A 20,661-nucleotide genomic window follows, 5' to 3' on the forward strand; every position below is an offset into this window, starting at 1 on the left:
AGAAATGTTCCATACATTGTCATTCCTTACACCATGCATGTATATTTGAATATATGTTGTGAAAATATTTTTATAATATATATATATTTATGTAAATAACAATTTTAATAAAGAATGTAATTATTTTGAAGATTTTTATGAACTTCTCCTATTCCACTGACATACTTAAATTTTAATAAATATATTTTGACCCAAAAAGATTCGGTAAAATATTGATAATCTTCTTATAATAAGTAAAATTTAATTAATGCATTTGAGGGTCTTTATGTTATCATGTGGGATCCTGGTCATTTACCACCCATGCGAAAATAGGGCCCTGGTACTGGCTACAGCACGGAAAAAGAAAAAAAAATGAAACTAAAGAAACTTAAGATCGAAGTTTCTTGATCTAAATTACAATTTTGAAGAGTAGACCTTATTATGCTAATTGATTAATACTGATAATATTCTAAGCTATGAAATCGTACACAATACATGTTCTTTTTCTGAAGATTTGTTTTGTTTATGTCGTTTATTTCAAAATGTTTTCGATCATTATTAAATTAAATAATAAAAAAATAATTTATAAATATCAAAAAAAAATTTTACATGGAAATTCTCTCAAGATCTTTATGTTGTTGTTGTTAATTTACGTCGCACTAGAGCTGCACAATGGGCTATTGGCGACGGTCTGGGAAGCATCCCGGAGGATGATCCGAAGACATGCCATCACAATTTTGATCCTCTGCGGAGGGGATGGCACCCCCGCTTCGGTAGCCCGACGACCTGGAAGATCTTTATAAAGATTAATTTATATTATGATAAAATTTATCTATAGATAAATTTTTATAATAATAAGAAAAGTTTTTTTTTCTTTGATTCGCTCATAGTTTAATTGATAACGATGCGCAGTGCACATTAACCCTTTGAAGCAGATTTTTTCAAAAGCTCTAATTACAAGCAAAAATATATTTTCGTGTTTTTTTTTTAATTTTCAAAAGCAGTAGTTACTTTAAAAATAAATAAAAAATTCAGTCATATTCCAAAATTTATCAATTATTGATTTTGTAAATTAAAGAAATTTCAATGGTGAATAACTATTTTTCTTAAGTTTTAAATAACTGCAAATAAGTGTAAGCTTGAAACTGTGCTTGGAACATTTTACTTTTAACGCAGGAAAAGACACTGGTGTTACATAGTGTATTGCTAAATATAACGTTTTTCATTTATTTTGACCTAAATAAATAAAAAATAATATAAAAAGTATGAAGAATATGTTTAATAAAAATTCCGCGTCAACCGGGTTAAGCGTTTAAGAAATGGATTTTTATGTTTCAACTTTCCTTGGACCAGAATTTTCAACCTTCCTTCTTCCTTGGGTCAGAAATTAAATTTGTAGAAAGTACAATTTTGTGTAAAATGATCAGACGTAAAAAAATTTTAAAATTTTTTTATTAATTTTTTTAGACTACAGTTATTTTTAATTTTGAATTAGTATTCAATTATTCGATCTCGGTTTTGGGTGATTAAATAAAAAATACTAATTTAAAAAATTACGTTTTCTTTTTAAGCAAAAATTATGTATCCTTATTCCTAAATTAGTTTTGAACACTATGGATGAGATGGCCTAGCCTTCATTAATAACTTGTTAATTATTTTTACCATAACTTTTTTACTATTTATTTGTTAGCAATAAGCACAATCTACCCACTCCCTTGTTCATTCCCAATTAGCAGGGAACGATATCATTAATTATATTTATCATTAGTAGATGGCAGCACTACACTATTTTAATTTCGGGAAAGTCGTTAAGAAATAGTCATCGTCGGCATTTGTTTATATTCTTTGTTATGATTTTATATAGGAATTGTAAAGTTAAATTATAGAATTTTATTGTAAATTAGTAGTATTTTGGTAATAATAAATCCTACATTATTTAGATCGAAACTGTATTTTACATTTAGTTAAATTCAATCATAACATTATGCATACGTGATATTTTGTATGTTTTGTAAACATACCCCCCATAGGACAGTCTCCTCAAAAGCGGCTGTTGATATTTTTGTAGTATGCTAATACCTGGAATAGACGACATGCTACATTTTGGACTTCTTCTGTCGTTAATTTTACGGTGGGCTGTATCTCGCTTCTCATATTCAGGTAAATATGATTTCGGTACTCTTTTACATTTCCATGCATCAATACCTGTTCGACGAAAGTTGATATGTTTTTCATTTTCTTCTTAATTTTATTAAATTTCATAAAATTACAATGCAAATATGGTAAACTACTATTATCTTTCTTATTTATTTACTATTGTTGAATTTTACTTATACAAACATCTAATGTATCAGTTATCCTATCAGTTAATTATATTTCATTTTATCACCGTCGTTGCACATCCTACCCAATTTAGAGTTTACGTCTGCCAGTATCCTACTCCGCAATCTTATAATTTTGAGCGAAATCCAGAAGACAAGGGAACTTCCTGGATTAAGTATTGGGTGAAAATTCGTCTTCGTAGGGAACTTTTCTGAAGAAACTTAACTTCCTTTGCATTACATGGAAAAGAGCGGTCCAAGATTAGTGTGATGGTAAGGGAACTCAAACCCATGATCTGTCTACCACTGAGGATATTTTACATTTGCACTGTGAACCGGGTGCAGAATTCGTATTTCCCCAGCCAGAGCTGGGATTCGAACCTGGGTAACTTCATTGGGAGGTAAATTCTCTATCTTCTGAGTATACAGTAATTTATTTGTCTTATATAGTAGTTTTTAGTATATATAGTAGTTATAGTATATAGTAGTTTATAGTATTTTATTTGTCTTATTATAGTTGTTTTTTGGGAATATATCCGTATCATGATCTGTTACTCACACTACATTCGCCAAGACTTTAAACTTGCATTATTTTTTTAAAAAAAATTTTCAGAGGTTTGACCAGACAGAGTTGGCTATGGGTACCCTTCGAGTTGGTCCGAGAATAGGGATATTTACATACCATGATCTCTAAAGCCAACTCCAGGATATTTTCGTATCCTGATCGGCTGCAAAGACATCAATTTATTATAAACTTCATATTTTAAGAATTTTCACGTGTTTTCAGAAAAATATGTAAAAAATATATAACTTTACTTGGGAGTGGCTATAAGGGTACTTTTCAATTAGCCAGGCACCAAGTAATTGAACTATTTTTTTATTTATTAAATTTTTATGGAGGGGATATTTTATGTGCTAAAAAAATAGTAGGTGAAGATCTAAAATATTTGGTGACTTTTTGTTCACACCTTACTAACAGAAAAGTACGACTATGAGTTATATTCTTAGAGTTCGTACCCTTCTGTGATGTTATTTTATGTTTCTCGTAGCCTGCTTCCTAGATGTTGCCAAGACTTCGTGATTATTCTGCAACAGATCTCGATACAGAAATCTTAACTTTCTCCCCTTTTATATTTCAGCCCATCATACTAATGTGCATTGTTTCCGTGGTATAAAGTTACTCATTGCTGATAAAACATTTTTTGTTATATTTCATGAAAATACTATTATACTTTTATTCTCTTGAACAAAGAACGGAAGATATTTCTGTGTCACAATTTGTTGTTAACAACTACAATCGCCCAGGTGCCAAATGAATTTTAAACTCGTAAATATTTTTAAAAAAGAAAAACTTGTGGATGTTTGTCTATGGGTGGTTGGTGCCTTCTGTGATTCTTTTCTTTCAATTTCTCATGGTGCCGAGAAGTTACCAAGACTTGGAGATTATTCTGCCACAGATCTTGGCTCCCAAAAAAAAATCAGTGACGTGATTGCTTTTAAGCTTAGACTTTTTTTTTAATCTTAAAGTCTTGTAATTATCTATTAATTTTAATATATATGTATATAAATTTTATTTGTAATTTTTCATTTTTGCAGGGTCTTGTAAACCACCCATGTATGGTGATTATGAGGCACAGAGACATTGGATGGAAATAACTGTGAATCTTCCTGTACAAGAATGGTTAGTATACCTTTCAAGAAATATTAATTATGAATGTACACATATAATTTATTTTAAATATTTTGTTCACTTAAGAATGTTTAATCCTAATTAAAACAAGGTTTGGTGATTAGTTAAGAAAAAAACAATTGTATTGAGGACATTGGAAGAAACTAAAAATAACTAATATAATTGTTTATCAATAAGTATCATAAGAATAATTTACATTTAATGTAGTATCAAAAAGTTTTCACAATATCTTTTTAACAAAATATGCCCATTTTCATATTATTTATTTAATTTTTATACAGAATAAGTACTACCACGGATCTTGGAGAACAGGAAAAACCTAGAATTTTCAGGAAATTTTGTTTTAACTCTGAAAAGCAGGGAAAATTGCATTTTTTTAGAGAAAACCTAGAAAATTCCTTTATCATACCTGGAAAATAACCAGTCTTAGAATTGTCAGTAACAGTAATCAGTTATTGAGATTCGAGTTAAATAATATTAGCATCTATTACAATTATTTTATAAAATTCCACTTTTTAGTGAAGCTTTTCCATGTTTCAGTTCTCATTCTATTATATGTTTTTGGTCATAAAATTTAATATTTTACATTGCAAATTTAAAAAAATCAAAGTTTTCTGATTAAAACTTGCATGTTATGGATAAAATATGGTCTGGATTTTCATTGAAATTTTCCTAGTATACCTGGAAAAGTCTAGGAATTTTTTTTTTAAAACTAAGTGGGAAACCTGAGAATTTTAAAATGTCTATATCATCTATTTACGAATTGTTTTGATTATTTCATACTTAACTCTTAACAGTATTTAGTTATAAAAATTAATTAGTAATTAATAGTAAATTAGTGATTAATAGTAAACAAATATTAAAATAATTTTTTAAGCATTTATAAACTGTATAAAAAATTATTTTAATATTTGATATTTATTTTCGAAATAGAGTTTCTTCCTCTTGGTCTGGTGTTTCTTTCGGAACTGTTTTTTCCGCTAAGCGGGAACCACTATGGATCAATTTTTTTACATAGGTACTATCTACAAAAGATGCAAGATATTTCAGATAGTTTTTCGTAAATTTAATAAATAGTTTAAAACATTTATAAATTGTACATAATTTACTGTAATTTAAACATAATGATATTTTTTATGATAAACATCAATTCAGCTTATTCGGTAATTGTGTGTTGTGTTTGTTGTTAGTCATTTAAGTACTAATAATAAATTTTTTGTTTAATGAAAAGAACTTGAACTTTTATCCTATTAATTGAATTCATGAATGATTTGTTATCTTATAGGTACAAAAATTCTTCCAATAATGATTTGCAATATTGGGGATTAGATTATCCACCTTTAACAGCCTATCATAGTATGCTTTGTGGTTATGTGTAAGTATTAATTTCTGATGGTTTTTAACTGTCATTCTTCTATGTGAATCAAACAAAAATGAAATATTATCTATTTATTTTACTACTAGTGCTAGATGGATAAATCCTGATTGGGTTGCATTAAATAGTTCCAGAGGATATGAGGGTTATTATCATAAAATATTCATGAGGTCCACTGGTGAGTTTATATTAGTGTTATTTACTCTTTATATTCTGAAGAAAATAATGAATTAATTGTTTGTTAAAAAATAATCCTTTTTATTATTTCATTAAATAAAAATTCTCGTCTAATTTCTGGAAGAAAATTTTTATGTTCGGTTTGTTAGCAAAAGAACAAGGTAAGTACGGATTCACAAATTGTTGGAAGGAGCCAAATAAAATTTTAAAAAATGATTGACTTCCGTGTATCCCATTGTATAAGTCAACCCATAATTGATCGCTAATAAAACCAAGTATAGAATTTTTGAAAATTTAAGTATTGGCAAAAGGTGGATTCAAATTATTTGAATAGGATTAAAGATGATTTTTTGTGACACTCAACAGATGAGGACATTGAATTCCTTGACAATACAGATGTCCTTCTTGATTTTTTTATTTTGTAGCTTTATGATATTTTTCAAAGTTTTCATTTGTCATGTTTTTTTTTTTAAATAGTCTTAGACAGCATGCCTAACTTTTATATTGATTGCTTGGAACCCCTGATAAATATATTATGATGATCCTAGACAAATAACCTTATCAAATAGGTCCTAGCCTTTACTGTTAGACCACCGATAATTTCGAGCCCCGGTTGGTATATTGCTGAAAATGTCTCTAAGTCTAAAGCTAAAGTACTTAATATGATAATGAATATAATTGATAAGTTATCAAAAATTAAATCAAAATATAATGAAGAACTCTCAATTATTTTTAATGAAAATTTTGCTATTGAAGCATCAGATTTTTATAGTAGAATTATAGCTTTTCGAATGAATAATAAAATTCAGTAATAATATTAATAAGGAATGAAATGGTTAATAGTAAATTAAATAGTCGGTTAAATTTAAGTTTGCCATTGTTATTTCAAATGTGTTTTTGTTAGTCATCTTATTTTTTAATTATAATTTAAGTTTATTTTTCTAGTATGTACTCTGTTTACCATTTTGTTGTTGAAATTCTTTTAGTTTTGGCTGCTGATCTTCTATTTTATCTTCCTATAATATTCTACTGGATTACAATAAGGCAACCTCATAATCTAAGGGATAAAGTAAGCAGTTTTACAATTTTATTTACTCTTAGTATTCAATTCATTATGAATGAAATACTTAGTTTCTGTTTTGTGTTTCTTAATTGTCTTCTATATATTTTTGTTATTTTTTAGGCTATTCTGGTTGGACTGTGCCTTTTATATCCTGGACTAATACTTATCGATCATGGACATTTTCAGTATCCTTTTAATCTCTCCCATTTCATTTTTACTTTATCTGCTTGACTCTTTGTTTCCATTATTTCTAATAATAATTTATTGTTTAATAAAAATCAACTAAGTAGCAAGTTTATTTCTTAACTTTCTGAAGTGGAGAATCATTTGGTTTTCTAGATTTTTCACATGACTTTTTTTTTTCTTTTTAAATAAAATTCTTTCTTCAAATAATAATTATTAATTTCTTTGAGATGTAATAAATTAAATTAATATCTTTATATAAGATGACAGCAATTATGTGCTAGATTATATTTTTTAATTGGATAATTTGCATAGTTGAGAATCAATTAATAGTGATTAAGTAAATTTATACATACCAGTTTTGCTGATTTAGTACTTGTTTGTTTTCTCTTTAACAAAAACTGGCATTATCCTTGACAAGAAAAATAAGCAAATTGCAAAGACCTCTTTATTTAAGACTTAGTTCAGATTTTTTTTTTCTGATTTCCCACTGTTCTTTCTTTGTTTATTGTTGCAACATTTTCAACTATTATATAAATTGATGTAGTTTTAATAGCTATATTTCTGATGTTTATTTATTTAAAGTAATCTGATTTAAGTAAAATATTTTTGACTAACTGAGATTGCAATATTTCACAAACAAAGCACTTTGTTTCTGAAGATGCAAGATCTTTAAACATAAGCAGAGAAATCTCCAAGCTGATGCTTGAGAAATTTTTAAAAAATGCAGTGTTGCGTTAATCAACAGGAAGACATAAATAATTTTAACATTATGTTGTTTTTCTTGATTAATAATTAATTTTTTATAAGTTTTAATTTACTTATGTACTGAAACATAAATTTTCATAAGCATTATTTACATATTCATGTACAATCTAATGCATCTCAACATTTTTTCATCATGGTGAGTTTTCAATTTGTCCTGTGAATTAACTTAAAATAATGATAATTCCTAACCCACTTCATGTGTGCATTGCTAATAATTGAAAAACTTTCAGATTCCTCAGTAAAGTAAATTAACATCATTATAACAATTCTAGTTAGCACTTCCTAACATTTATCTAGATACAACTCTGTTAGCTTGGGATTTACTGCCACAGCAATTCTGTTTTTAATGTGGAGATATGATTTAGTTGGGGCAGCTTTCTTTACCCTCGCATTGCATTACAAGCAGATGTCTCTCTATTATGCACTTCCCTTTTTCTGTTACTTACTAGGCAGATGCTTACAACTCCCTTTTAAAGAAAGGTAAGCATAATATAATTTATTAGCTCAATTTTTTTCTGAAGTGGAAAAAAAATAGTTATAATAATATGGAAATTTTAATCTCCATTTAGAGAAACAACTATGTCTTTGTCCCGAAATTGATTAAATGCCAGCAATTTCATTTCTAATAATTTTAATATTTCAGAATTAAAAAACTACTTCGACTGAGTTTGGTTGTCATAGTGACTACAGCTGTGTGTTGGTTTCCATTTCTAATGAGCTTGGAAAGTACTTCAGATGTCATACAACGAATATTTCCACTCAGCAGGGGCATTTATGAAGTATGTGAAGTTTACGATTTGTTTCCACTTTTGTAACTCTTATGTAATAGTTTTTTTTTTGCTTAGCAAATAAAATATGATCTCAATATTTAATTTTTTTCTTTGTTTTAAAAAGTATTTGCTAATGAATCTTAGTTATCTATTTATATTTATATCAATTACTGAATTTAAGTAAAAAAGTAACAAAAAATACTTGAGTAACCCTAAAAAACATGAAAAAATAATCAGATAAATAGGACTTAAAATGCAATTTCTAAAACCAAAATAAGGGGTTTTTTTGTAAAAAAATTTTTTTTTAATTAACGAAGCAGAAATTAAAAAAGAGCTGAGTTACAAATAAGAATTAACAATGAATAACAACATCATGCATGAAGCTAACAAATTTTTTTTTTAAATAATTTGGAATACTTTTACCAAAATATATAATAACTAAAATGGGATATATAACATGCTACTCTGTCTGGAAAAAAAAGTTTTTAATTGCTCAGCATTATCAATAATTATATGTGAAGCAAACTTTTCAATTCTCACAAGCAGATCTATACAAAATGCTTAAAGCAACTATGAAAAAAGTTACACAAATAAGCTAACAAATAAAAGTTTTTAATTTATTCAAGAGAATTAAATGCTTAACTTAGGAATTAGTTTTCAATCTAATTTAAAAGGCAAACAATTGCTGAGCTTGCAATATCTTGGTATGGTATCCTCGTGGTATACGATTAATAAAACCACCACAACACATGGTTTGATGAAATTAGAAGAGCAGCTAGTGTAAATTTAAAAGCTCAAGCAGCAGATCAAATTTCATGGAAAAATTTGGAGGAGACCTTCATCCTGCACTGGATTCAAAAATGGTTGAAGGTGATGTATATTTATAGTATATATATTGTAAGTGAAAAGTACAAAATTGAAGTACAAAAGTAGACAGTAGCAATGGTAAAATAAATTATCCCAAGAAACTGAATCGAACAGACATATTTTATAATGAAATAAATTCATTAGCTTCAAAAATTATTTAGGTGTAAAAAGTAGACATATTTTGAGAATTTGAAAATGAAACAAGTTTTTTTATTTCCTTAAATTAACTTAACATTAACTTGCATTTAATATTCATAATAGATTCAAAAGTACTTTTTTTTTTCAATAATTCTCCTTTTTTTAAAATCTAGGATAAAGTGGCTAATTTTTGGTACTTGTTATCAGTACTAGTAAAACTGAAGGAAGTTTTTCCCTCTTCTAAACTTGCTGTTGTTAGGTAATTTACTTTATTGTTCTTACTTACAATTTTTGTTGTTTTTAAGTGAACCTTATATACATAAAGAATAACTATAGATTTAAAAAAATTAACTTACTTATTCAGAAACAAAAACAAGCATTTAAACACACAAATATATATTAAATGGCAAGTAAAATAGTTAATTATTTTTATTTAATACATTTGAGAGTTTTTGTATTTTAATGAAATGTGCCAACTAACGAAATTTTTCAGAATAATTTGTCCTTATTATTCAAATAAAATGCATGGGTATATAAAAAAAAATTATTTTATTACTGACTTAAAACTTTTCTTAAGATTACACTTTTATTCTAACATAACAAAGTTAAAACAACACATTTTTAATAATTGATTTAATGTTACTGCTATCATAAATCAATTCTTTTATACATTTTCTGATTTCTTAGATACATGGAAATATGACTACTACATAAAATCTTCTTTTATTTAGACTTTTAGTTTATGTATATCATACATTCACTTTAAATTGTTCAAATTATTCAACATCGCTGAAATAAAATCTTTGTAAATAAATCATTTGCGATCTACCGTTTATTTCATTTCTGTTATTTATTGCAATATTAGTTTTTTTATTGTAGTCCAATGTTTAATCCATTACATATATTAATTAAATCTTTTGCAATTAATTGTTTATTTCCTAAATTTTCCAAGTAGCCCAATGGTGTAGCACTTGTGCAGTTTTAACAACCAAACTGAAATCATTAATTTCAAAATGATTTTTTTTTCTCACTCTTTCATATTTTTTTTCTTTCTTAAGATTGTAACATCAGTGATAAAAAAGTGTTTTTGCTGATTAAGCTGGTTTTGCTATAAAAGAAATTTGAAAGTTGTGATTTAAATTGTTTCACATGTTTTTTTTTTTTTTACTATTCCTGGTATATTTTAGTTTGACCATCATGGTCTCTTCCGCTCTAAAAAAGAAGTGTGTTGTGTTATAACTATGCAAGAAAAATATAATTACGCAGAGGGAATGGAATCGGAAAAAAAAATATTTACAAAACCTTTAATGTAATAGATATATTTATAACTATTATTATTTAAATATATTTATGACTCAGAATACAAATAAAAAAAATCAACTTGAAATATTGCTGAAATCAGTTCAACATACAGAATTTGATTCTGCTTTGTGCAAATGATTTATTCAAAAAATATGTAAAAAGCACAGGTATCTGAAACAAAAGTGCAAGTAAATTTTAAAATAAATAATATCTTTATACTTATTTGATTTGAATTTCTTGCAAATAATCTGCAAATTCTTTATCCTTTATCGCTAATTGATAAAATTTCATTCATCCAATTCAGTTTTAATCCCCTTGAAATACAAATTACATATCAAGATTCTTAATTATGCAATTTATAAAATCAACATCTTAGTTTATGATTAATCTTCACTTGGTTTATATATCATTATGTTTCTTTGTTTGTATTGATCTGGTTTACAAATTACACGTTGTAATTTATTATCGGTTTGCTAGTCGTCCATGCGATTTCTCACATCGACTGCATTTCATATAGCATAACTCAATTGGTATTCAGTCAATTTTAGAATCACACATTACAATTTATTTTCATGCAATCTAAAAAATTTTGTATCACAATTGGCAATCAAAATGAGCTACAGGTGGTGCATGGAAGAACTCTTCACCTATGGCAACACTTGGTATTCTTTCACTATTAGCGTGTGGATTGTCATAGGAGTAGGAAGTATGTTAGTCTCCATCTTGATTTTGAAACTGATTTAAACAAATTTTTTAATTTAAAAATCTCTGTAACTCAAAACTGTGCATTAAATATTGTTCTTAAAGTAATCGTCCTGAGAATTCTAAAATAAAAAATATTTTTGACGATCTAAATGCTAAAAGTAATATGGAAGGAAAAAACAGCATGATACATTCCCGTTCATCAAGAGGAGAGGAGAAGGTTGGTGACATTCAAATGTTTTGATCACAGATTTGTCAAAGAAAGATTTGTTTGAGATTACACTTGGAGATTTATATTCATGTGATTTGAGAAATGAAAAAAGCAAATCTTGATTCATGTTCATGCGATTTAAAATTACAGATCACTATTCATGATCACTTGATTTAAAATCCAATATCGCGATAGGTATTCATGTGATTTCAAAATCCAATATCATGATTCTTGTTCTTCCTATTTTTAAATGAAACATATTCATATTTCTGCAATTTAAAAGTCCTGCGTTGTGATTCGTATTTATGTGGTTTAAAAATTGCATATAACGATTAATATTCACACGATTAAAAAATCAAACACCGATATTTCTATGTGAATTTCTACTATTAACTTATAAATTAGAGTTAGAAAAACAATCATTGTTTTTGTGTCAACTTGTTGAGACAAAATGTTTTTTTTTCTTCTCCCATTTAAGAAAAGATTGTGATATTAGGCCGTACAGCCTGTATGTACTGTGATATTAGGCTGGAATTTTTTTCTTCTGCTTAAGTAGCAACCCTGTCTTAGGCCCGCCCTGTCTTAGCATCGCAAAATGATGTTAGAATTTTTTATCGTGCCGGATTTTTCAATTGCCGTATTACATACATACTGTCCTAAGAAAGATATTGATTTGTTTGAGAACTTTCCTAATTTTTTCTTTTCCCTGCTATGATAACCCAGATTCTATCATTGAAAAACGAAATTTTTTATTAAAATGTCTTTTTTTCGTCCACAGTGCACTTTCTACATTGTTAGTTGTTTTGCCTTCCTGTGTAAATCTATTAAAGAATCCTAAGATGCATACATTTAGACTTGCTTTAGTAAGTATTAATTCTTACAAAATTCGGTGTTTATATGTGATGTTTTCATAAAAATATATATTTGTTATAAATGTTACATTTATATATATTTGAAATGTATTACTTAAGTTATATTCACTAATAATATTCTACAAAAATAGGATATGACTCATTACAATACTTTGTGATATTCTATTTAAAAATAAAGAAGGTTAAAAATAGTGGAAAAGTGGATAAAGAACTTAGACCAATAGATGGAGAAATATAGCATCAAATAGATCTAGATGGGGTAAACGGACTGAGATGGCCTTGGCCGGTAACCGGCTGTAAGACCTAAGAGGAAGAATAGATTTAATAAAGAATAATCTAAAATCTTACTTTCAATTGTAGATTATCAGAGATAGTTTTTACACATATTTAAGTTTTAAAATTCATGTACTTGCACACAGCTTGCAAGTTAATCTGCTGAAAGACAGATAGGTAACAGAATTTGAAGAATTGCTGCTAGATTGCTTTATACTGAACCACAAACTTTTGTACTTCTGCTTTTTTTAAATTATATTCAGGCAAGTCAATCTCATCATTTTTCTGACAGATTTTGTTTTAAGAATTAAAAACAATTTTTTTTCTTCCTTTTTGCTGTTTCTTTTTATTATTATTATTACAGTTCATTTTAACAGAGTATTTCTGATAAACTTTATTCATTTATCGTAGCTTTTTCCCTTTACGGTAATAAGGATAACCATGCTGGAAATCTGTAGCTCTAACTATTGTAAAAGCAATCAAGAAAGAACACAGATTTGCAATAGAATCTAGGCAAATTGAGTGCATCAAAAAGTGATGACTCTAAAGTGCAATTTAAAATTTGTATCATTTCTTTTATTTTTGAGGGGGAGGAATTTTTTTTTCCATTGTGTTTAGAATCTTCCACGAGCTGTACACCAACAGTCAGCGGGCCGCATGTTGTGCATTGCAAATATAGATAGATATTTAATTAATGGAAAAACTTATTTTTCGCAAAAGAATTAAGTTACTTTAATTTGAAATTAGTAATGTTTGGTTAGAAAATTGCAAAATATAGCGACATTACTGTTTTGAACATTTTCAAAAGCGCTAGTGTCAGTGAAAAGTATAATGTAGAATTAAGAAAGACCAATAAATTTATACTTAAAGATTACAACAAAAAAGCTCAATGCTAGTGAAGCGGCGTAAAAATTTTCAAATGCTCTTCGAATAAAACTACTAATATTAAAAATTGTGTCATGGTAGCAAAAGAAGTAAGAAGGGATTATCTTGATGAAATTGGACAAATATGAGTGGAACAGAGAAAGTAAAGTTGTTAATGATAGAGAAATCAAGAGAAACAGGCCGTGGGCTGTAGCCATTTGTTGTGTTACAATTGCTGAAGTGGACACTCGGGGGTTTCTGTCTCTCTGGCCACAGAAATCAATCTGATAAATGCTCTTTTCAGACTCTTTAGTGCGAAGCTGTGGGCTAGTTCTGTTGTTGTGTATAGAAATATCAACAAAATTTAGGTGTTACAGTGGTTTAAAAAAAAAATTTAATTACAGTTTTTATCAAAAATCTTGAATGGCATGGTTTTCTGTTAGAAAATCAGCTCAAAAAATTTTATTTAAAAAAAGAAAGCAAAAGGATTAAATTGTGTTTTTCATTGATAATAGCATGGAACATGGTATCATACCTAAGATGAAAAACTGATCCCCCCCCCCCTCAAATACTCATCCAAGTATCAGCCACTAGACCAGGGCATCATTGAAAGTCTTAAAGTTTGCCATCAAAAAGTGAAGAAAAAAAATGTTCTCCATAATAAAAGAAAGGGTTCAACCCCTTGGTGTAAATGTTCTACATGCCTTGTGAATGACCAACAAAAAGTAAAATGAAATGTCTTCCTTTACCATAATAGGCCTAAAAAGGTGATTTGCTTAACGACTATGAAAAAACTCCAATAAATTGTAATGAGAATCCTACTGAAAATCGCATAGAAATGGAATTGAGCGGCAAAACTCACACAGCTCAATTTGATGCAGTTATTTCGTTGTTATTGATAATTCTGTAATAGTGTGCCATCTATTAAGAGACTGTGATATCCTTGTGCAAAATAGAGCTTCTTTTGCATTAAAATAAGTTGAAAACGAGGAAGATAACGAAAACAAATGATAATTATTTTCTAAATCACATTTAAAGCTGCTGTCGCTTTAAAAATGTAATTGATGAATTATCATAATTTTTTCGCAACCAAACGATAATAATTTCTTGTGCAAAATGTTTGTTTTAATAAAAAATTTATTACTTTGTAAAAAAGGTATGTAGAAAGTACATACCTTTCTACCTAAGACCTTTGTATCTAGGTACCGTCTTTTCTTTACTCTATCATTGATAGCATGTAAATTTTCGTTGCTGGAATTTTCAATGCTTCAAAAAATTTTTTGTATCCCATCTAATTTGAGATATCAATGTTTGTCTGTATTTAAAAATGTACCATATTGTGTACCATATTATTACTTTATTAAAGATAAATTGAATCCCTAAGAGCAATCGTCTAAAAATAAATTTTAAAATTATTGACCACAACCTATATCATGCAGAGTTCTCCTTAGAAATAAAAAATGGCAGGGCGCTTCCTTCCTAAAAAGATACTTACCACTGTTAAAATTTATCAAAATGTGAAAGATTATATAATAACTGAATTTGACCCTCAATTTTTAAAATCACTTTCTTATACTATTTTATGTGTATATTTCACAAAGTAATTCTCACTCATTATCAAAATAACAGAAAAGTTTGAAACTCTTGCAGAATAATTAACCGCAGATTCATTTATAAACAACTTGAAAGATTTTTTTATACATATTTTAAGCTGAAAAATATGAGAAAATAAACATTTAAAGGTGCATTTTTATATAAAATGTATTTATTTAAAATATTTATTATAAATTTAAAATCGCTGAAAAATTTATTAATGTTCCCCCTCCCAAAAAAAAGAATCAAATCAAAATTTAATCAGTTGAGAATAATCCTAACAAAGTAAATATTTGTAATAGTAATCAAAAAAACTTATTATGCTGTTACTTATGCTGTTGCAAAATTTATGATTAAGCATAATGTCTATTATTTATATATTTGTTCCATTTTCAGAGATGAGCTTGTATAATTGAATATTTACCATTGACATAAATGGAGACCAAATGGCAACCAAACGATAATAATTTCTTGTGCAAAATGTTTGTTTTAATAAAAAATTTATTACTTTGTAAAAAAGGTATGTAGAAAGTACATACCTTTCTACCTAAGACCTTTGTATCTAGGTACCGTCTTTTCTTTACTCTATCATTGATAGCATGTAAATTTTCGTTGCTGGAATTTTCAATGCTTCAAAAAATTATTTGTATCCTATCTAATTTGAGATATCAATGTTTGTCTGTATTTAAAAATGTACCATATTGTGTACCATATTATTACTTTATTAAAGATAAATTGAATCCCTAAGAGCAATCGTCTAAAAATAAATTTTAAAATTATTGACCACAACCTATATCATGCAGAGTTCTCCTTAGAAATAAAAAATGACATGGCGCTTCCTTCCTAAAAAGATACTTACCACTGTTAAAATTTATCAAAATGTGAAAGATTATATAATAACTGAATTTGACCCTCAATTTTTAAAATCACTTTCTTATACTATTTTATGTGTATATTTCACAAAGTAATTCTCACTCATTATCAAAATAACAGAAAAGTTTGAAACTCTTGCAGAATAATTAACCGCAGATTCATTTATAAACAACTTGAAAGATTTTTTTATACATATTTTAAGCTGAAAAATATGAGAAAATAAACATTTAAAGGTGCATTTTTATATAAAATGTATTTATTTAAAATATTTATTATAAATTTAAAATCGCTGAAAAATTTATTAATGTTCCCCCTCCCAAAAAAAAGAATCAAATTAAAATTTAATCAGTTGAGAATAATCCTAACAAAGTAAATATTTGTAATAGTAATCAAAAAAACTTATTATGCTGTTACTTATGCTGTTGCAAAATTTATGATTAAGCATAATGTCTATTATTTATATATTTGTTCCATTTTCAGAGATGAGCTTGTATAATTGAATATTTACCATTGACATAAATGGATTGATTTATATTTTTCTATTCATCATTAGGTCTCTTTTTATGGGTGAATCATGTTATTTTCGTTTTTCGTTGATTACTAATATTATTTGAGTTTTATAGTTATGTTTTAGTTTATTTTTTACAAAAATATTTGTTTTCATTTTTACAGGTCAATAGTTCCTTGACATTTTTCTTATTTTCTTACCAAGTTCATGAGAAAAGTATCTTATTCCCTGCATTGTACGTTTCTTTACATTTTTATTTTCCTTTGCAATATTTCCTTTCTTTTAATAATTTTAACACCGTAAACATATCAAAAACTAATTAAGTACTTTATGCTAAATTTAAATATTAAACTGATTTTACTATTTTTGCAGACCTGTCATGCTGTTATTTGAAGACCATCCATTGCTTTGTACCTGGTTTGCATACATATCAACATATAGGTATAGTTGTATATGTGCATTTCATATTTAATTTCAGACAACAAAAAAAAATTCCGAAGTCTGATTAAATGTATAGGATAATTCAACCTATTAAATAGTGTTTTTTTTTTTTTTTTTTTACAAGTACTATTTAAATGTTTTTTTTTTTTTTTTTTTTGTGAGTGCAGTGCCTTTTTTTAGATGAAGCATTATTGTGGGAAAATGTTCACACTTTGTTAAGAGTGAATAGTAATGTAATATGCCTATATAATTGGTATTTACCCTATACTATTTATGGGTTTGATTCAGTTCTTAATTTTTGTTGTTTGCTTTTTTATTTATTTCAAAATTACCCATACACATGTGTTGTAGGTCATAATCATATTTTAACTTAAGTAAGTATGTTTGCAAAGTACTGAAGTTGAGCTGGTTTGAAACTTTTCTTTTCTTCATCAAAATATTCTTAATTTTCTTCTTCTAAAATAAATATTGCAACTAATTTAAATGTATAGTTAATAGTGTAATATAGTTCATAGTGTTTGTATTTTATTGATTGTAAATATCCCTAAAACTCTGTTCATAAAAAAATTTAGGCATAAATAATAAGCAGAATTATGCAATAGTTCGCAGTGAAATTTATATTATTGTGTAAAATATATATTGGGGCATTTAGGCCAGTGATATTTTCTCTCTTTTTTTTATATATACCGAGCTTGATTTACAGCATTCATGAGTCTGATCAATTTACCAAAGGTGGTTGTTCTCTCTTACCTCAGTATTTTGTAATGACCACCATATTGATAAAATTCTAGTCAAGAATGAAGTGAGAGAATTATACACATTTAGGGTGTCAAATCAATGTATAAACTAGGATAATATTCCAACGCAATCCATAATCTATGAATCACTATTGAGGAGGCGAGACTGGAAACAAAAAAAAAGTTTCTTTGATTGCTGGCAGAAACAAGGAGGAGTTTAACATAATTTATTTAAAACACATTCAATATTTATAATAAAACTAAACTGTTTTTGTTTTCAGCACTATTATCCTGAGTGATAATTCCCTTGATTTTAATAGTGTTTTTCTTCCTTGTTGAAATATTTATAATATGTGTAAAATTTTTACTTTATTTTCGACCAATATTCTAAAAAAAAAATACTCGAATTTTTGTCTTGGAGCGTGTTCCAGCTAGCAAAAAAGTACTAGGACATTGTACTGGTGCATCCTAGCCCCACTACACTCTAGGTTACTAAGACTGGTATGGTGACTATTCAGGGACTGCATTTAAGCATATTTACCTGCTTATTGTACACTGCTCAACCTACTAGTAATTGTGCTTAGTGGAAATGTATACAAACAAGAACTGCACTCTAGTTTACATACATTTACAAAATATCTTTAATTTTTGCATGTCTTTATTTTTCAATTGACTGTGTTAATATATTATTTTCATTTTTAATTTTCATTCCAAATTAATATTTTCATTGATTTATGTACAGCTTTTTCATGCAAACACATTTCTAAATCAATATTAATTACATTTCATAACTTTTAGTTATTTCTTTATTTTAAACTGGATATTTATTTGCATTTCTATCTATCAATACCTTTTACAAAGTTTTTTTTTCTTTTTAGTCTAGTTCCTCTCCTTGCCAAAGATGGCTTGATAGTGCCATTCATAGCTTTAAGTATCCTATTCCTTATTGGTGCCATACGAGCGTACGAGGATTTACTTCTTTCTTTCAAGAGCCAAAAATCAACCATTGCTAGTCTGAGCGTAAGTACAATATTAGAATGATACTGAAACATTTTATGTTTTGATTTGCAGGATGCTATACAAAGTCTGATTTTTAAAGAGCTATGGAAAAGGAAAAGAACCACTTGTCTGAATGATGTAATATTTGACCTGGGTATTCTCTCGGAAAAGAATCTCAAGAACTTCCTAAAGATTCTTTTTCTTTAATCCTAGAAATAATTTAACCTAGAAAGGAAAAAGGGTACATGGGAAGTTTTAGAGATACAGTGCTTTATTAGTCATAAAAAAATTTGTTTGAGCTTCTGTTGATATTAATATCCATACAAATGTAATTAAATAACAATATATTGCATTATTAAATTTCTGGAAATATGAAAACAAAATAGCATTGAACAGTTGTGAAATTTCTCAGAGAAATGCTCAATATGATGTTCAGTGTTTTTATGCCAGAACCGGGAAAATGAATGCTCCTCAGCAGATTGGAGTGCATCGGAGATGTCATTATGATCATATTATGATTTTACCTTTGTTTTCATGTATACTTTTTGCAGTACTTAGTGATATTATAATATGTGTCATTTGATAGTGAAGGGTTTGATAGTTTACTACATATTAGACTCCATATTTTACATATATTTTATTGGTTTCATTTTATGATCAAGCACATAGCTTTTGGTTTCGATATTTCTAAGATGTAAACGTACTTGGAAGTATAAATACTCTAGTTACTCTTTTATTGCAGTTACTTTCTTTTTTTTCTTTTTTTTTTTGCTGCTGTTTTTTATTATTTTACGAGATTAAATCTTCCAATGTTTAGTTTGGTGTAAATTCACAATCGATTTTTTTACATTGCTATGTGTCTACACCAAGGGTGCAGAATCGTCCGTATGAGGTTCAGGGGAAATTCAGACATCCCTGGGGAAAAGTTTTAGTCAAATTTAAAAAAAATTGCTATAAAATTCTTATTGTAAAATAAATTGTTCCTTTAAAAAAAACATTACTATTTCAGTATATTTTGGTTTTTATTATTTTTAACACACATGCTATTTTTTTCATAAATTAAATTAAATCAAGCGAATTTCTTTCTGTGATAAAAAAAATATTATCAACAAATTTATTACACCCCTAGTCTACACGATCCTCATTGTAAGTTCCTCTATGCACGCTATTTATGTCCTGCAACAGTAAATTAACTTCCACCTCTGCTAGTGACTATTTGCGTTTTTCATTCCAATGTGCGTTTATCTTATTTCCAGTTACATTAGATGGTGAACGAAAAGCAATTTTAGATAAAGTACGTACATATTTAGTAGCTACATTTTTCTTTGTTAGTGCTCTACTTGTTTAGAATTTTTTCTTGTCCCAATTTTAATGTATCTTTATTTTTTCTTTGTAGTTCCTGGTATCCATTTTCGGAAGTGCAATACTTGTGTTTGCCATGTACTCTGTGAAGCAGCCTGCCAGATATCCTCATCTTCATGTCTTACTGAATTGTGTTTACTCAGGGGTACACTTTATTGGGTTTTTACTGTACTTCAACTATTTGCAATTTACTGAGAAACCATATGATTTATATTATCCAAAGATTCGGGACCGTAAATTTGATTAGATGGAATTAAAAATTATTGCACTTCAAATCATTACAATTCATACTATCCAAAGATTCGGGACCGTAAATTTGATTAGATGAAATAAAAAATTATTGCACTTCAAATCATTACAATTTACACTATCCAAAGATTCGGGATCGTAAATTTGATTAGATGAAATTAAAAATTATTGCACTTCAAATCATCACAATTTATACTATCCAAAGATTCGGGACCGTAAATTTGATTAGATGAAATTAAAAATTATTGCACTTCAAATCATCACAATTTATATTATCCAAAGATTCGGGACCGTAATTTGATTAGATCAAATTAAAAATTATTGCACTTCAAATCATCACAATT

The 20,661-nt window shown here is 27.6% G+C and overlaps 1 protein-coding gene across 1 annotated transcript; it reads left to right on the top strand.

Annotated features, from left to right (window-relative positions):
• Positions 1–1,771: 1,771 nt before the first annotated feature.
• gny (ALG6 alpha-1,3-glucosyltransferase garnysstan) lies at positions 1,772–20,462 on the top strand. The gene is made up of 14 exons (XM_087168249.1): positions 1,772–2,139; positions 3,897–3,981; positions 5,276–5,365; positions 5,455–5,543; positions 6,529–6,611; positions 6,726–6,790; positions 7,854–8,036; positions 8,200–8,335; positions 9,505–9,590; positions 12,325–12,409; positions 16,694–16,764; positions 16,902–16,970; positions 18,586–18,727; positions 20,103–20,462. Exons 1-14 carry the CDS (start codon positions 2,049–2,051, stop codon positions 20,313–20,315), a joined length of 1,488 nt encoding a protein of 495 aa, XP_087024375.1. The 5' UTR covers positions 1,772–2,048; the 3' UTR covers positions 20,316–20,462.
• The last annotated feature ends 199 nt before the right edge of the window (positions 20,463–20,661 follow it).

Source organism: Parasteatoda tepidariorum, chromosome 1 (genome assembly GCF_982258835.1).
Source record: "Parasteatoda tepidariorum strain Cologne lab strain chromosome 1, Ptep-v5.0, whole genome shotgun sequence".
NCBI lineage: Eukaryota > Metazoa > Arthropoda > Arachnida > Araneae > Theridiidae > Parasteatoda > Parasteatoda tepidariorum.

Excerpts from the sequence above, each read along its gene's own strand:
- gny (XM_087168249.1), top strand. The coding sequence starts at position 2,049 with ATGCTAATACCTGGAATAGACGACATGCTACATTTTGGACTTCTTCTG. Across the intron at positions 8,037-8,199 it reads CAACTCCCTTTTAAAGAAAG|AATTAAAAAACTACTTCGAC; the intron begins GTAAGCATAATA and ends TTAATATTTCAG. Across the intron at positions 18,728-20,102 it reads CAACCATTGCTAGTCTGAGC|TTCCTGGTATCCATTTTCGG; the intron begins GTAAGTACAATA and ends TTTTCTTTGTAG.